Below are 15,191 nucleotides of genomic sequence, written 5' to 3'. Positions count from 1 at the left end.
GACCAACATGCAAATACTAAAATACACCTCCACCTTCGTCATCACCGTAGTATGTATATAGTATTTCCAAAAATACATAAATCACATGCAGATTTATAGAGATGCGAACACCACCTTGTCAAATCATGCACTAAGCTTAGTTTAAAAATATTTAATCGTATATCCAAGAATTCGTGGGGAGTTGAGAGGGGGGAGGGGTAGAGGTGGGGTTGCCTGATAGGTTAATATTTCATTCAAAAAGAGAAAAAACTTATTTGATTATTTATTGATTTGACATGTCACAAAAATAAAGTTTGATTCACGCAAACGTGATTTAAAAAACACTATTCAATTGGATTTAAAGGATATTGAAAAATTGCTGCAAAACAAACAATCCCCTCTCCTGAAAAATGAACTTTTGATATTCCCACTTCTACGAAACAAAAAAAAACATTCATAATGTTAGCAAAAAATCAATTCATTTTGTCTAAAGCTCTTAATCTGATTAACGAATACTCTTGCCTTAAATCTGGTTTGTGTTCTGAAATCAACACTAATTCTGAACGTTAAAATTTAAAATTTTACCTATACCCAGATATACGGATTTATAAATACTGAGCCTGCCTCCAAAATTATTGATTGAATCCTAAAATTACTCATTGCTTTAAATGTGACCTACAAATATCGTAAAATCTTCGATAAAGTTAAAACAATGAAACATAACTTATGATACTTTGAATTAATTACTTGTACAATATTTGCACATTAGAAATTCTCCTTTCTTCTTACACAGTTCTACATATAGATTTAACTAGATATTTAAATGTGATTAGAGATTTCTATCTTTTTAATCTTTATTCTCAGCTGAAAATTTATTTGAAAATCTTTGGAAAATTGAAAATTAATCAACGAATAGACCAGGGGTGCTATTCTGAACAGCTCTTGCGGTACGAGAAAACAGTGTTTACATACATACAAAATACACGATATAAGACGGCCGCTAGAGCGTTTGGAATACCGACCCCAGTACTGCTATTTTTAGCTACCTTAAGTGATAAAACTTGACAAAAAGCTGTATAAAAGTGGCTTCACACACGCTTGCCAAGCTTGATATAAAATAAAAGCCAACGTTGTTGATACAAAATATCCACATAAATAAAATATTTGTATTTAAAGCATATTAAAAAATAAACCATTTCGTATTTCCATATTTACTGATAAAAATAATATCCAATGTTTTCAAACAATATGTCCACATAAATAGAAAATGTACAACTATTAAACGTTTTAATCAAACGTATGTATTTATGTAATGTTACATTTTTTTTAAATATTCGTCCGTTTTGTGATTTCAGGGTTGTTTCTTTGGGTCAGAACTAGAGGTGTTAAAAAACAAATATTCATTCGGAACAGCCAAAAGAGTTTCACAAAAAAACAATAGTTATTTTTAAATGGATATTCTTTTCAAATACTAGAAACCGTTTTGTAGCTGTAACTGTAAAGAAAAACTAGCCAGGATATTAAATTAACCTGTTTCTAAAAATAACGCTTTAAACGTGCGTCGGTAAAACTGTGGTCTCCCCAATGGAAACGAAAAATAATAATATGTGAGATTGCTTAAAAAAAACAGTTATTAGGTGAAACTGATCTAACTCTTATTTAGAAACAGTTATATTTGTCAAACAGTAACTGTTATTGATACTTCTTATAAATGACCGAAATGCCTATCCATAGTAAGAACATGATTTGAAGTGTGATAAAACTGTTGCTTGAAAATTTGTATAATTATTAATTTACTAATAATATTTATATTTTGTTTATTGTACTGTTTTTTTATTACTATTTCATGCTTAAGCTGTGTTTTAATTTACTAAGGGCTATAATATGGTGTAGGTATTGCTCACAATGCTAAAAAAACATATCAAAAATTGGGTAAACGCATAAATAATTCAAAAAATATCTTATTATATCATCGATTTCCTATTGTGCTTATAAAATTCTATTTAGAATAACTATTAACATGCTAATAAATTATTATATCTTTTACTTATTAGAAATTAAATTAATGTAGAAAAAATGAATCTTCAAAACACCAAACTAGCTATGTATATGTCTAGCGAATATTACGAATTTAATAAATAATGTGTTGTTAAAACATTTTTTTTATGTGTTTTGAAATTGCGTGGGAACAAAATATTTTTTAAAAAACATGGCGTTTCCTTTGGTGTAGATAAATGTTTGAAAATACCGTTGTAAAATCATAAATGTTATCATAATATTCATTTGTGGTTTTACATGCTAACATTTTATGAAAGATGATTGCGTTGACGATTTAAAAAGGGCAATAAAGTTCTCAGTTTATGTTTTTAAATAAATTCAATGTTAGGTATCAAACATGATAAATTAATAATTTTTCAAAGCGTTTATAATGTAGTATTCCATTGAAAATACTAATAAAATAACAAGCATATTCTTCAAGTTTCCATTCAGAGTTTTTGAATCGCCAACGATGTGTTTTTAAACTTATTTTTAATTAGTAAAATTATTGAATGACATAATAGAGATTTTTGTAAACGAGATAAAAACAAGCGATAACTTTATTTAAATGAGTTTTGACATATCGCCTTCCTAACTTGTTAAATTGACTACTCTTTTTTTTTATTAAAGAAAACTTGTATATCCACAAATAGGCAAAAATGTTATTTTGGTGTTTTCTGTTAGAAATTCAAATGATCCATATTACGTGTAACTGAACTTGTAAATACGCACAGCGTGGCATATTTTTTTTACTAAAATAGCGAAAAAAATCTCACCACATTAGTAAAAATAGTTCTTACCATCTCCTGAAAAAAAAACGATTTGATTTTTATGAGTTTTACAAGTTAGGCCGATGATATGTAACTTATCGTCTTTATGAATTAATCATTTAAAAAACAGTTACGCCATATTTTCAATGTTTTATGACAATGCCTACCTAGATGTCTTTAGGATTGAATTTTTCATTGGATAATACAAAAAACAAAATGCTAAGATAATTGAATTGAACAACCACCTTATTTATAAAAGAACATTGATAACGCTACGATAAATTATTAATTAGAAAAAAACAATTCATCCTAAAAAAATCTTCATTTACGTGTACCTAACCAAATAAATAAAAACTTAATGGCTGACCATAGAAATGTTTGTAGGTAATATTCGAAAAGATATTTATGTATCGTATTTATAATTTTTAGATTGATAAAAAGTAGAATATTCTTAATGTGGATAGTATTGTATTTATTATGCACAATCATTTTAAGCACATCAATGTAGAATTTATTTCGACGGTGAAATATTGAATTGTAAAAAAAAGAATTCGGAGAGTGGAAATGCTAATTGAATATTTAGTTTTCTTGTTCCTTGTACTCATTGGTGTCTATTTTATTTTAAGCTTTAATATATTAAACTTTAACTGTAAAAATGTTAAATACCTAAGTCTTATGAAATAAATATATCTCAAGTGTTGACGTTTGTTTTATTGCTAGTGTTTATTTTACAAGAAATATGAAGCTTACGAATTAAAGAAGCAATTAATTTGTTCGGTCGTATCTTTTTTCATTGCGTAAATAATTTAAGCATAAAAAATAACAATTGTTATTTATATAAACAAAAATACAATATTCTTTCAGGGCAAAATATGATTATCAGTGATTCTACATCAAAACCCAAATAAGGATACAAATTAAAATAAGTAATATAAACAATAATTATTCAAATATTGAAATGTCGTTAACATACTTACGGAATGTAACAAACTATAAAAAAAGTCTTACACAGCAAGAGGTACATAAAATGACATGAGATATTTGTATTTGTAAATACGAATACAAATATATATTAGTTGGGTGTCAACAATATTAATTATAAAGTAAACAAAATAATAATATACTTTTTAATTGTAAGCTACTTATTTCACAATAATTATTATGATATATAATATGACATGTAAAACTCCATTTTAAAAATAACCGTTACGAGATGCAAAAACCACATTTTGCTCATAAAAAATATATAAATAGCCCCGATAAAATTAGTTTACAAATAAATAGTCTATTAAACTAGTTTATGGTTATGCAATATTTTCCATGACGTATGAATTAAATCGGTGTCTGTGTCCAAGACTTTGTCTATGCAGTTTTAGTTTTCAATCCGTCTGGTTGGTCCGGGTGCAGTTAGAAAAATCGAAATGGGTGTGGATATCGAGACAATAAGTCCTGGAAATGGTATGTTCTTTATGAGACTGTCACCTTTGTCGATTTGAAATATTTTATTGATAATTTATTTTGTCCATCGTCAATACGTCTTTTCACATGGCGGCACGCGACTACCTCAGGTTTGGCGGTCCGCCATATTTCCGCCGGCTCGCGGCTTTCTCGTAAGAACGCGATAATTTCATTTTTGCAAATTTTGCTCTGTATCGGCCGTTGGCGTCAGATTTATATCGTTGCTTTTGTCATATTCCACAGGTGAATTTTATAAACAACTCCGTTGCTAATGAAAAATTACAGTTTGCAAATCTGCCACCCTACCCGCTCAGGTACACCAGGACGGTTAATCGATTCATTATTAAAGTCGCGTACTATAATTTCTTGATTAAATCTGTTGCAAATACACGTTTTTCGTTTGGTAGAAATTCAAGACAACACTTTTTTTAAAAAAGGTCAATTAAAAAGTTGACATGATGTATCAACCTACTCACCTACATACTTCTTTTTAATTATTGTACAGAATAATATTAAATCTAAATTATCTCATTAAAAAATCATGTAATTAAAAAATAAAAAAAAAGATGGGTTCTTAAAACAGTAAGGAAAGAAAACGGGAAGGAAAACTCCTAAATTAATTTTCATTTAATGTAAAGAACAAACCTGTCACGCTGGGGTAGGCAGAGAGGGCAGAATGCCAAATCACTCCATCTTTGCATACATAACTCGCTTACTCTGCATTCATGCATCTTCTCATGTGTGCACGAGATTCCTCCGGCTGAACCAATTCACCTACTAGGTAACGCCAGAAAACAGAAGTATAAATTGTTTTCAGGCGTTGCCTAGTATGTGAAATAATTCAGTCAGATAAATCTCTTCACAGCAATAAAAGTTTCATCTCTTTAACTTCACTAAAATCAACAAATGGAAAAATTGAAGAAATATGGATGTTCAAACATAGGCAAAATGGTGAATGTTACACAGTGGGTAAAGTGGCCACTTAAACCAGCCAATGACAGGTCATAAACCCTGTAAATGCCTAGACTCTCATATTCCCTTCTCAAAAATAGAGAGAAAATTCAGCCAGCATTTGGACATACTCAAAACATTGTTGAATATTCTGACTTTTGATCCGATCGATTGGTGTATTAGCACCCTAACTAACCCAAGTATCAAATTATATACTTTTGTACTTAGCAAGTTGGGACATAAAGTGCCGAAAAAATAAATTTATGCCGCTCTCGTGTAAAGTTAAATCACATGCGTCGTTGTTCTACGATTATGACCAAGTATTTATTGACTTCGGTCATCCCGTGTTTTTCTCGGATGCGGAAGGGGAATGATTATGTCCCGTCCCAGTCGAGGCTATTCACGGAGCTGGGAAAGGAAAATATTGTCCTGTCTATTGAATTGTCCCCGAGCTCTTGTTTTATGCTGTGAAAATGTACTCGCTGATGATGTAACTTTTAGAAATAAGGGTACCAAAGCATTTCTTGCGTTAAATGAAATAATTTAATGTATCCTTTATTGCTTTCTCTACTTATCCTTATTTCCTCTTTATATTTAATATCGTATGTGTATAGTTCAAATAAATATTTCATATATCAACCATGTCGGGAATCAAACCCGAGACCTCTTGCATGGTAGGCAAACGCGCTGACTTAGTCCTTAGTTAATGACTTAATTCTTAGTCCCTGGACTGGCACCTGAAGCGTAAGACTGCTCATCTTACCTTCATGTAACAAAAAAAGATCAAGATACGCTGCGATCCGTACCAATGCAGTGCCCTATGCACCATTCGGTGCAGAAAAGGAATGATGTATGTAGTTAATTCAATACATTATTAATTGAACGTAGTATAGCTGGCTGCATTCTACATAACTTCGTTCAATTACTTGAATGCTTCTATCATTTTGTATATTGGATTATGTTTGTGACTTCATAATGATTTAATGTTATTTATTTTTTTGGATTTTTGTTTTTAATTTTACAATTGTATCATGTAATTATTATGGCTTAACACCGGCACAGCCTAAAAGTCCATAATAAGTTAGCGAACGTAATTTGAAATGAATAAATAAATGTAATATTTTTTAATGCTGCGTTTGCAGGAACCACCTTCCCTAAGACCGGCCAGACGGTGGTGGTCCACTACACGGGAACATTGACCAATGGGACCAAGTTCGATTCCTCGCGCGACCGCGGCCAGCCCTTCAAGTTCACCATTGGCAAGGGAGACGTCATCAAGGGGTGGGATCAGGGACTTGCTCAGGTAAATTGTTTCCACTCGAAAATCGGTATTTTTAGAACAAAATAGTGTTTGTACGAATTATTTCATTAAATTATTTATAAAAGCCCCCAGGGCTTTTACACTACCGTGTGGAACGTATCACTAGTTTGAAAAGAGGTTCCAGTGTATACACAAGGTGTAAATACTAATTGGCAATATTAGCAAAATTCAGAAAGGCGTTCTGCATTGGTTTGAACATGTAGAGCGAAAGATCAGCTAAAATGATTTACAATGACCCTTCATTGGTTGGTATGTGTCTACTTTACACATTTTAACGTTCACTATTCTGCCTATGTTTGAGATTCCACATTTTCATAACTCTTCCATGTATTGAATAGAAGAGTTGAGGAAATGTAGGTAGTCAAAACATAGGCAGGAAGGTAAATGTTACACAGGTGCAAAGTGGTCACTTAAACCAGCCAACGACAAGACATAAGCTCTGTAAATGCCTTAGCTTCTATATCCCTTCAAAATGATTTTCCTCTTTAACCTAGCCGGATTGAAGAGGGGGACTCGAATCCCCCAGAAATTACATTTAATTTAATAACTTGAGTATTTGTGGAGCAAATTATTTCATATTTTCTGTTTTCCTTAGAAAAATATTTTTAATTTTTTTGGTAATTTCAATTTTTCAATAACTTAATTGAATGTAATAATATAAAATAAAATAGATAAATTAGACAGCTAAAATTCATCTTGCATCCGGTAAACTCCTGGAAATGTTAAAGCTAATACACGATACGTTGTGAAATAGACCATGTACAAGTACCTACATTTCGATGAGTGTTCCGGCTACCAAATAGATTTGTTACAAAAGTAAGTTTTTTGCGACATTTGCACTGATTTTTGTTTCACTCTAACATATGCAGTGTAGCTATTGGCAAAGTAGCGACAGAACAAGACAGACATATTGCACTGAATTTATTATCTGTTTGGCTAACTCTGACCGGACATCTGTCTTAGCTTTTAGTCATTCGTCACTTGCCACTTGCACATTGTCAGCAACCTGCATTGATCTTATGGTAGTGCTTGTAATACAATTATAATACTAATGATTGCTACTGTATATTTTTGTGTAAAATGTTTGTGTTCATAAAATGGCCCTATAACAATTTACATTTAGTTTTTATTGTAATATACTAATAATACCAATGATTGCTACGGTATATTTTTATATAAAACATTTGTGTTTATTGAATGGCCGTATAGTAATTATTTATATTGTGTTTTTTATTCTAAGATACGTATAATACTATTTGCTACAGTATTTTCGTTAAAAACTTTCGTCTTAAACGGCCGCATACACATTTAAGTATGTTTATTTTTTTATTGTAAGATACGTGTAATACCATTTGTTACTTTATTTTTTTTATAAAACATTTTTATCAATAAGATGGCCGCATATCATAGAATTAAGAATAGTCCCGCGTGTTTATAAATATTTTTTATTTCATTGTAAAATTCGTATAATACCATTTGTTAAAGCATTTTTTTGTTTGTTCTAATAAAATGGCCGTAAGTATAATAATTTATACTGTGTTCTTTATTTTGAAAAAAAACTTTCATTGGCTCTTCTGTTACGTTGGTACATGTTGCTTAGTATTTTTTTTCTTTCCACTGTCGATATTATAAACAAATATAATGTAATGTAATACATAACAATACGAATAATATGTGAAAACCCTTGCTTCACTATTTATGTGTGCAGTTATTTATAATTTCTTTTTATTTTACATTTGTTTATTTCGGACCAATTACATGACATTGATTTTTTTTTACCGAGGTGTGTTGTGTAATGTGAAATCTGTAATATTTTACCTAAAAAAAAAATACATAAAATATTTAATACATTCAGATATTGAGTTGTTCCGGTAAAATAGAGGGTTTGGAAAATATTGAACTAGCACCTAAAGCGTAAAACTGTTCACCTTACCTTCCACGTGACAAAAAATATACATACACGCTGCAATTAGTGCCAAAACAATGCCCTATGCGCAACTGGGTGGGGATTGCGAAAATATAAATTATAATGTTGGGTATTTTAAAAAAAAATCCTTAATACGAGTAATACCTCTCGTGCTAACATTAAAACATATAAGTATTAAATAAAAAATATTTTCAAAAAATGTATGCACCTATATTTGAGAAACCCTGACTGCCACGTACTTTTGCGTGACTATTTCTTAGAAGGTTCATTCAGCGAGATACGCTTCCCCGTGTGGACCAGATGGGACCATGCGAAGAGATGAAATGCGTAATATTATGTTGTATATGAATAGGTACATTGGGGTAATTTCAGACCCCTTTGGAACCGGCGTAATTTTTTGAGTTTCAGTACAGTAAAGGTTAATGCAATGGATTTCAATATAATTTCTTGCTTATAAATATTCCACTTGAATATAGTTTAACCCTTTATATTTTATGTAGACTTACGTCTTGTAAACCTCATTTTGAGATAATAAACTTGATTCTGGTGGTATATGTATAAAGGGTTCAGCAGGTTTACACACCTAATTCCAGCAGCCAACCTTTTACTCAAGTATTTGTTAAGTTTTTAATAATTTGAAAACATCGGGCCACATATTTAAGATCTTAGGACCTAAAAATTTGAATCTCCATTGGCATAATATTAAATGCATTAGCGATAGATGTGTTAATGTAATTGTATATTTATTCCACAGATGTCTGTGGGGCAGCGCGCCAAGCTGACTTGCTCTCCTGACTTCGGATATGGCTCCCGCGGCCATCCTGGCATCATTCCACCTAACGCAGTCCTCATCTTTGACGTGGAACTCCTTCGCGTCGAATAAGCCATCAGGTCATTGAGAATGGGCAATTATAGAAGACATGTTTAAGTTCACACCTCCTAAGCCAGAATAACGTCTTCTTAGCAATTTTACTTAAGCTACACATTCACTCGATGCATTTAACTGTGTTTTAAATTACATTTTTATATTTTGTGCGCATGTCTGTTGAATGAACGAATTAGCGAATGATTTTCAAACGGCACCTTAATAGCAGAATACACTTGATTTTATTTTCCAATTTGAAGCCGAACCTTTTTATTTTTGTATACATTATTTGCAATATGTTTTTGTAAAGATTTCTTCAGTGTAACAATTTAGTTTCAATAAAGGATTTTATGAACAATAATATTTTACTTATTTGTGCAATAATGTAATCTAATCTTGTACTAAAAATACACAGGAGATAAGAAACCAGAGATGATTATGGTTTTTATATAACTTACCTAAAATCATTATCCCGAAACTATTTTTGAATAAACATGGAGTATTATCTATTTTTGTGCATGATAAAGAGTATCATCGGAAGTGGTGAATTTGGAATCCTTGTACACACATTTTAAAACCATTTGACTTCTACATCGTTTTAAGAATAACAAAGTTGACGTGCAACTCTTTTTAAGAATAACAAAGTTCTTTTGAGCTATAGAAGGGTTTGAAAATATGATATTTATATAAATATCTAAGCATCCGAATATGTCAAAAAAAGATATTTATTTTGTATCACTAAAGGGAAAAATGGACATAAAAAATACAGTTTAATTAGGTTAGAATAATAATTTGTATGTAATATTGCAAAGTGTAAAACAGAAATCAATCTCTTAGTTTATTTTATTTGGGAAATCAACAGTTCTACATTTATGGTAACAGATATAGTGTATAAACATAGAACTAATAACAGATTTCCACAATTAGTAAAGAAAAAATTATACAAAGTTAGTAAAGAAAAAATTATACAAAGTTAGTAAAGAAAAAATATTACATATTAAGTAAATACAAATAAGTTTATACATATAAAAATGTTATTTTCATGTGCCCGTAAATATTTTTCAATAGTCAAAGAATTTATTTTTTTAAGAACAGTAAGTTATTGTAAATTGGGCGGGATTAGGACAAGGATGCTTGAAGAGAGGATAGGGAGGGGAAGGGAGATGTACATATTTATTATTATAATGTCTACTAAGTTACATAATGCATTTTTAGTATAAATTTTAAATCTGATGAGAGTGATTTTTGTGTAATCTATATCTTTAAATTTTGTATTGTTCACTGAAAAAGTCCTACGAAAAAAAACATTTAGCATCAAGTTAATCATTGGAATATCATCAGACGACAAGGAATATTCATTAGCATCTGTGACCAATGCCTCCCAAACCCGATTCAAACAGTATGTCTAACTTCAGGGTGTTGCCCACCCTATGTTTGGACTGAACCGAACCAAAGGGTGAAAAGCATTACTCTAGAGCTGCTGTTGCTGTATATTATTGCTATGCTCTGGGTGAATCACCATTCCAGTCCACAACACGCAACAAACACGACTTTATAGTGCCCGGAAACGCGGGAATATCTCCCAAAGACAAAGACATCTACTATTCCCACTAAATTATAAACATCATTGATATATTTAGATAAGATCTGGTATTCTAAATGCTTTCGTAAGCACAGAGAATGCATTCTCTACGTTCGCGTTCAGAATACAAAATAGTGATATATCATGAGCAAATAAGGAAAGCTGGCCAAGTAATTTTTTTAAATTTTGAGATTGTTTCACCAAGTTTTAGTGCTGGACGTTTTTAATTGAAAAAAAAACCTTACAAAATTAGTACTTGTATATTGTTCTAATTAGTTTCTACACTGCAATATTTCAGTCCCAGGACTGATCCCTAAAGTTTAAGTCTTATCATTGTGCCTTCATGTAACAAAAAAAGGTACTTGGTTGCTTTGTGTAAAAGAAAACTTCTTATACATCTCGTATATGTAAATAACACAATATGCAACCAAAATTAAATATACACATACTTACTCAAGATGTTTGCGGTTATGTTGGCCATAGCTGTAAAAATCAATTTAGGAAAAGACTTATGTCGAACTGCTTACTACCAAGAGCTTACGTGAAACTGAAGTAATTATATTGTAAGGTGTTGTGTCTCCATAATAAACAGTCAGCAACAGTGTCCTAGTATCTTAATCAAATAATATTTACTTCAAACTTACAAAACTAAGATTTACCAGTAATTTTTACCGTGTCGCAGTCGGTAGTAGGCACATTTCTATTAATTTTTGTAGTATGTAGTGCTGGGAACCATGTTGAGTTTAATTTCAGACCGTTGTCTTTGTTTATGTTATTCGGGTGTCTGTGTATTTCAATTGCCTCTTTTATTATTCGGGCTGAAATTAAACTCAACATGGTTCCCAGCACTACATACTACAAAAATGAATAGAAATGTGCCTACTGCCGACTGCGACACTGTACAAATTACTAGTACTTAAACGCATACTTTTTTTCTACAAAACACTCAGTTTACCCTGAAGATGGCAATGGTAGCTGAAACGTCGGAACAAATCCAACACACACGGTATCACCCAAAAAAGAAACAAATTGATAACAGTGACCGTGAAAACCTTTGTACCTATAGAAATTAATAAGTTTGGGAATTGTTAATATACATTGGCACAAAAAGAAAACAGTAAAAGAAACTAAACAAAAAGAGCATTCCTTAACATCATTTATGGTTAAAAAGATAAAAAAAGCAATGATCAATAAAAGTGACTGTTGTACATTTCAAGTGAGTCTGGTATCCGCTATTCATTTGCAAACATCTGGCTGACAGCTTAGACTGATGTCGTAGGTATATCATCCCTCTCGCTCATAGTGCGCTGGTTACTTTCTGTTAAATTAATGTAGATGCACAATGCTTCATGTCCTTTTTGGTCTTCAAATGTCTGATTCTAATTATTTTGTACTGATATTAGTATTTTAGTAATTTATAAGTAGATATGGACAGGCATCGTGGCGCAGTTGGTTAGACGACCAACTGTGAAACTGGCGTCGCAGGTTCGATTTCCGCCGGCTGCAAGAAAAAATCCAAGAAATATTTTTTCTCAATTGGTCTCCTTCCATATCCCCTCTATCCCACCTGCTGACTAGCTTCAAAATAGAGGCTTAGGGGGTTATTCCTTTATAAAGAAAAAAAAACATGATATACATTTTAGTCAAAATTATGTTTCGAGAGTAAAACAATGTTTTTTTTAAACTTTAATAAAGATTTTAATGCCAAATAATGTATTGTTGAAATTCTATATCAGGAAAATTGAATGACTCAATTAGTATATTGAAATTTCACAACCTAACTTAAAATGGAATAAAAAAACAAATAAAAAAATTTAAATATGTGAAATAATTAATTATTATGAAGACTTAATTAACATAAATATGATACAGGTACAATATTAATTGATTTGGTTTTTTATTTAACAAAAAAAAATTGTGATAGTTAAATAAATAGAGTATCAGGCGCATTAGACTTTTCCATTATCTGAGCAGTTGAAAGTCCAAATCTACTCATCCACAATCACATTTAAAATATTAACATAAAAACAAAATGTCAATGCAATGGCTGATAACAAACAACATTTATCTATATTATAAATAACGCCTCGGAAGGTTCAATATAATATAAATATGAATGAAAAGGAGACCGAAGAGTCGCAAAGGGGCGCCACAGCCAACAGTGGAAAATATCGGAAAAGCCGTGCACAGCTGACGAACTGTCAAAATAATATTGCAGTATGAAAAAAAAAACTCAATAAATATTATTTCTATCAGCAGTACTTAACTAGTATAATTTTTGAATACCGTTTAATACAATCAAAACAATTTATATTTAGAAAAAACATCGTTTAGTGGACAGAAATATTTTTATTTGACTAGTTTCTAACCAAACCAAAATGTTTAAGACTAAAATAAAATAGATAAATCAATTTTCTTACATTTTCATTCCAGTACTTACTGTTGTAAGATTTTCACATCCGATAATAATGTTGTCATATGAACAGGAAAGTTATCTAGAAGGCAGTGCACCACCATTATCGGGCGACATGTTGATTTTTCGCTGTGAGTGTGATCGAAGCCGATTCTAAATTTCTGTCATTCGGCTGACAAATCATTATTTTTTATTGTATATTGATAAAAATATATGCTGTTGTTAATGTTTATCTACCGCCGGTTTGAGGGTTGCATCTAGCCTCTCAATATTTCTAAAAACTCGTTAATCGGATGCAGGGGTGTGTGTGTAGTTTCGGTCGAGACCGACAGAGCACAGATATTTGTGTCAAAATATTCTCATGCTATTTATAAATATTATTTGCTAGCTTTCACTCATGCTTGGACTTGAATAGTAATTTTTGTGCTATTATTAAACATGTAAGTTTATAAATATTGCGACTTCCCCAATGCTCACTCGCTTATAAGCTGTAAATATTTTTCTCTCGAGCGGATGCCATTTTTAGAACCATTCCTTTTGACGTTTTTTCGATTGGTCCGTCTGCACTTTTAATACATCTATATACTCGCTTCTACTCACTATTTATAAATTAAATTTCATATTGAACGATGAACACAAATTTCCGTGTAGAATGTATTAATCCAAGGTTTTTCTGCGAGACTGAAGACTCGTATAAACCAATCAATTTTTGATAATAAAATCGATATACTTCGATTGCATGGTGTTGATCTTACAATTAAATTAAATCTCAGGACATTCCAACTTCAAAATAGTGTTAACATGACAGACCAATAAAAAAGTAGCATTTTACCTCAAGTGAATTATTCAAATAAATTCATCAATGACCGTAATTATTATTATATATTATTTTAAAGTATAGATAAACAAACCCCATTTCATTTTAACATTTCGAAAACAATATTTATTACGTTGATTTGTAATTTGAATGAATAATACTTTTTAATTATATTATCTTAAAATGGCACATTGTAGGTTGGCTATTATAGATGGTAGATGCAATCCCAAATCTGAGTGAATAAACTGTTAACATTAAAAATAATATAAATCGTGACAGTGAAAATTAAATTTTATACCAATTTAAATGTCTTCTTTTATGTACCAGCAACTGAAATGGTTTTATGTTTTTCAAGTATTTGTAGTTCATTTGTTTTTCTTTTCAATTTTCACAAAACAAATGAATGCTACATACTAAATGATTGTTTCTTTTCAGTTGTTAAGTGCATTGTTTCTAATTAAATTGTCTTTTTTATAGTATCACCTTACCCAGCAATTAAACTTATATTATAATTTTATAATAATTAAATACACAAAAGTGAAAACCATCAAAATGGAGGAATCTGAGTGATTTACAAAAACTATAAACTCCTGTAAAATAACTGGGAATATACAAACTCCGCATTAAATTATTATATCCAACTGCATATATTATTTTAACGGTAAAGTGAATTCAGTATAATTTTGCGTCGTCAGATAAATAATCTTCCGTTTATTCGCTAAATTCCCAAAAATAGTCATAATTGTCGCGTGTAATCAACCAATCTGTATATTTAAAAAAAAACTTGTGTTGGATTAGCCCGCGAGTGATTTTATTGCATTTTAAGTGTGTCTGTGTGTTTTTGCTGTTTGATCTATGGAATATAAAAAGTAACCAGCGCATTTTGTGTAATTCGATTTATGGAATAAAGCTGCGCCTTTGCTTACTTTGAATATAAATAAAACCCGAAGTGTCTACTCGTGTTATTCGATCTATGGAATAGAGCTGTGTTATCTTGTGTCCTGCGCTGTGTGATCTATGGAATAGCCGGGTTTCCCGTGTGTCCGAGCGGTAGTGGGCCAAGGAGGGCAG

At 31.0% G+C, this 15,191-nt stretch overlaps 1 protein-coding gene across 1 annotated transcript; it reads left to right on the top strand.

Annotated features, from left to right (window-relative positions):
• Nucleotides 1-4,146: 4,146 nt before the first annotated feature.
• On the top strand, nt 4,147-9,666 carry Fkbp12 (peptidyl-prolyl cis-trans isomerase Fkbp12). Its single transcript, XM_088229574.1, has 3 exons — nt 4,147-4,244; nt 6,338-6,498; nt 9,198-9,666. Exons 1-3 carry the CDS (start codon nt 4,208-4,210, stop codon nt 9,324-9,326), a joined length of 327 nt encoding a protein of 108 aa, XP_088085700.1. The 5' UTR covers nt 4,147-4,207; the 3' UTR covers nt 9,327-9,666.
• The last annotated feature ends 5,525 nt before the right edge of the window (nt 9,667-15,191 follow it).

This window comes from Micrasema longulum, unplaced genomic scaffold (assembly GCF_059751315.1).
Source record: "Micrasema longulum isolate JH-2025_06_02 unplaced genomic scaffold, ASM5975131v1 h1tg000680l, whole genome shotgun sequence".
Taxonomy (NCBI): Eukaryota; Metazoa; Arthropoda; class Insecta; order Trichoptera; family Brachycentridae; genus Micrasema; species Micrasema longulum.
The sequence above is the reverse complement of the archived record's forward strand: the minus strand, read 5'-3'. Positions and strand labels throughout refer to the sequence as shown.

What these genes read in the sequence shown, in the direction of transcription:
- Fkbp12 (XM_088229574.1), top strand. Translation starts at nt 4,208, where the DNA reads ATGGGTGTGGATATCGAGACAATAAGTCCTGGAAATG. An exon ending in GACAATAAGTCCTGGAAATG is followed by an intron (nt 4,245 to 6,337) that starts GTATGTTCTTTA and finishes CTGCGTTTGCAG; the next exon opens with GAACCACCTTCCCTAAGACC. An exon ending in GGGATCAGGGACTTGCTCAG is followed by an intron (nt 6,499 to 9,197) that starts GTAAATTGTTTC and finishes TTTATTCCACAG; the next exon opens with ATGTCTGTGGGGCAGCGCGC.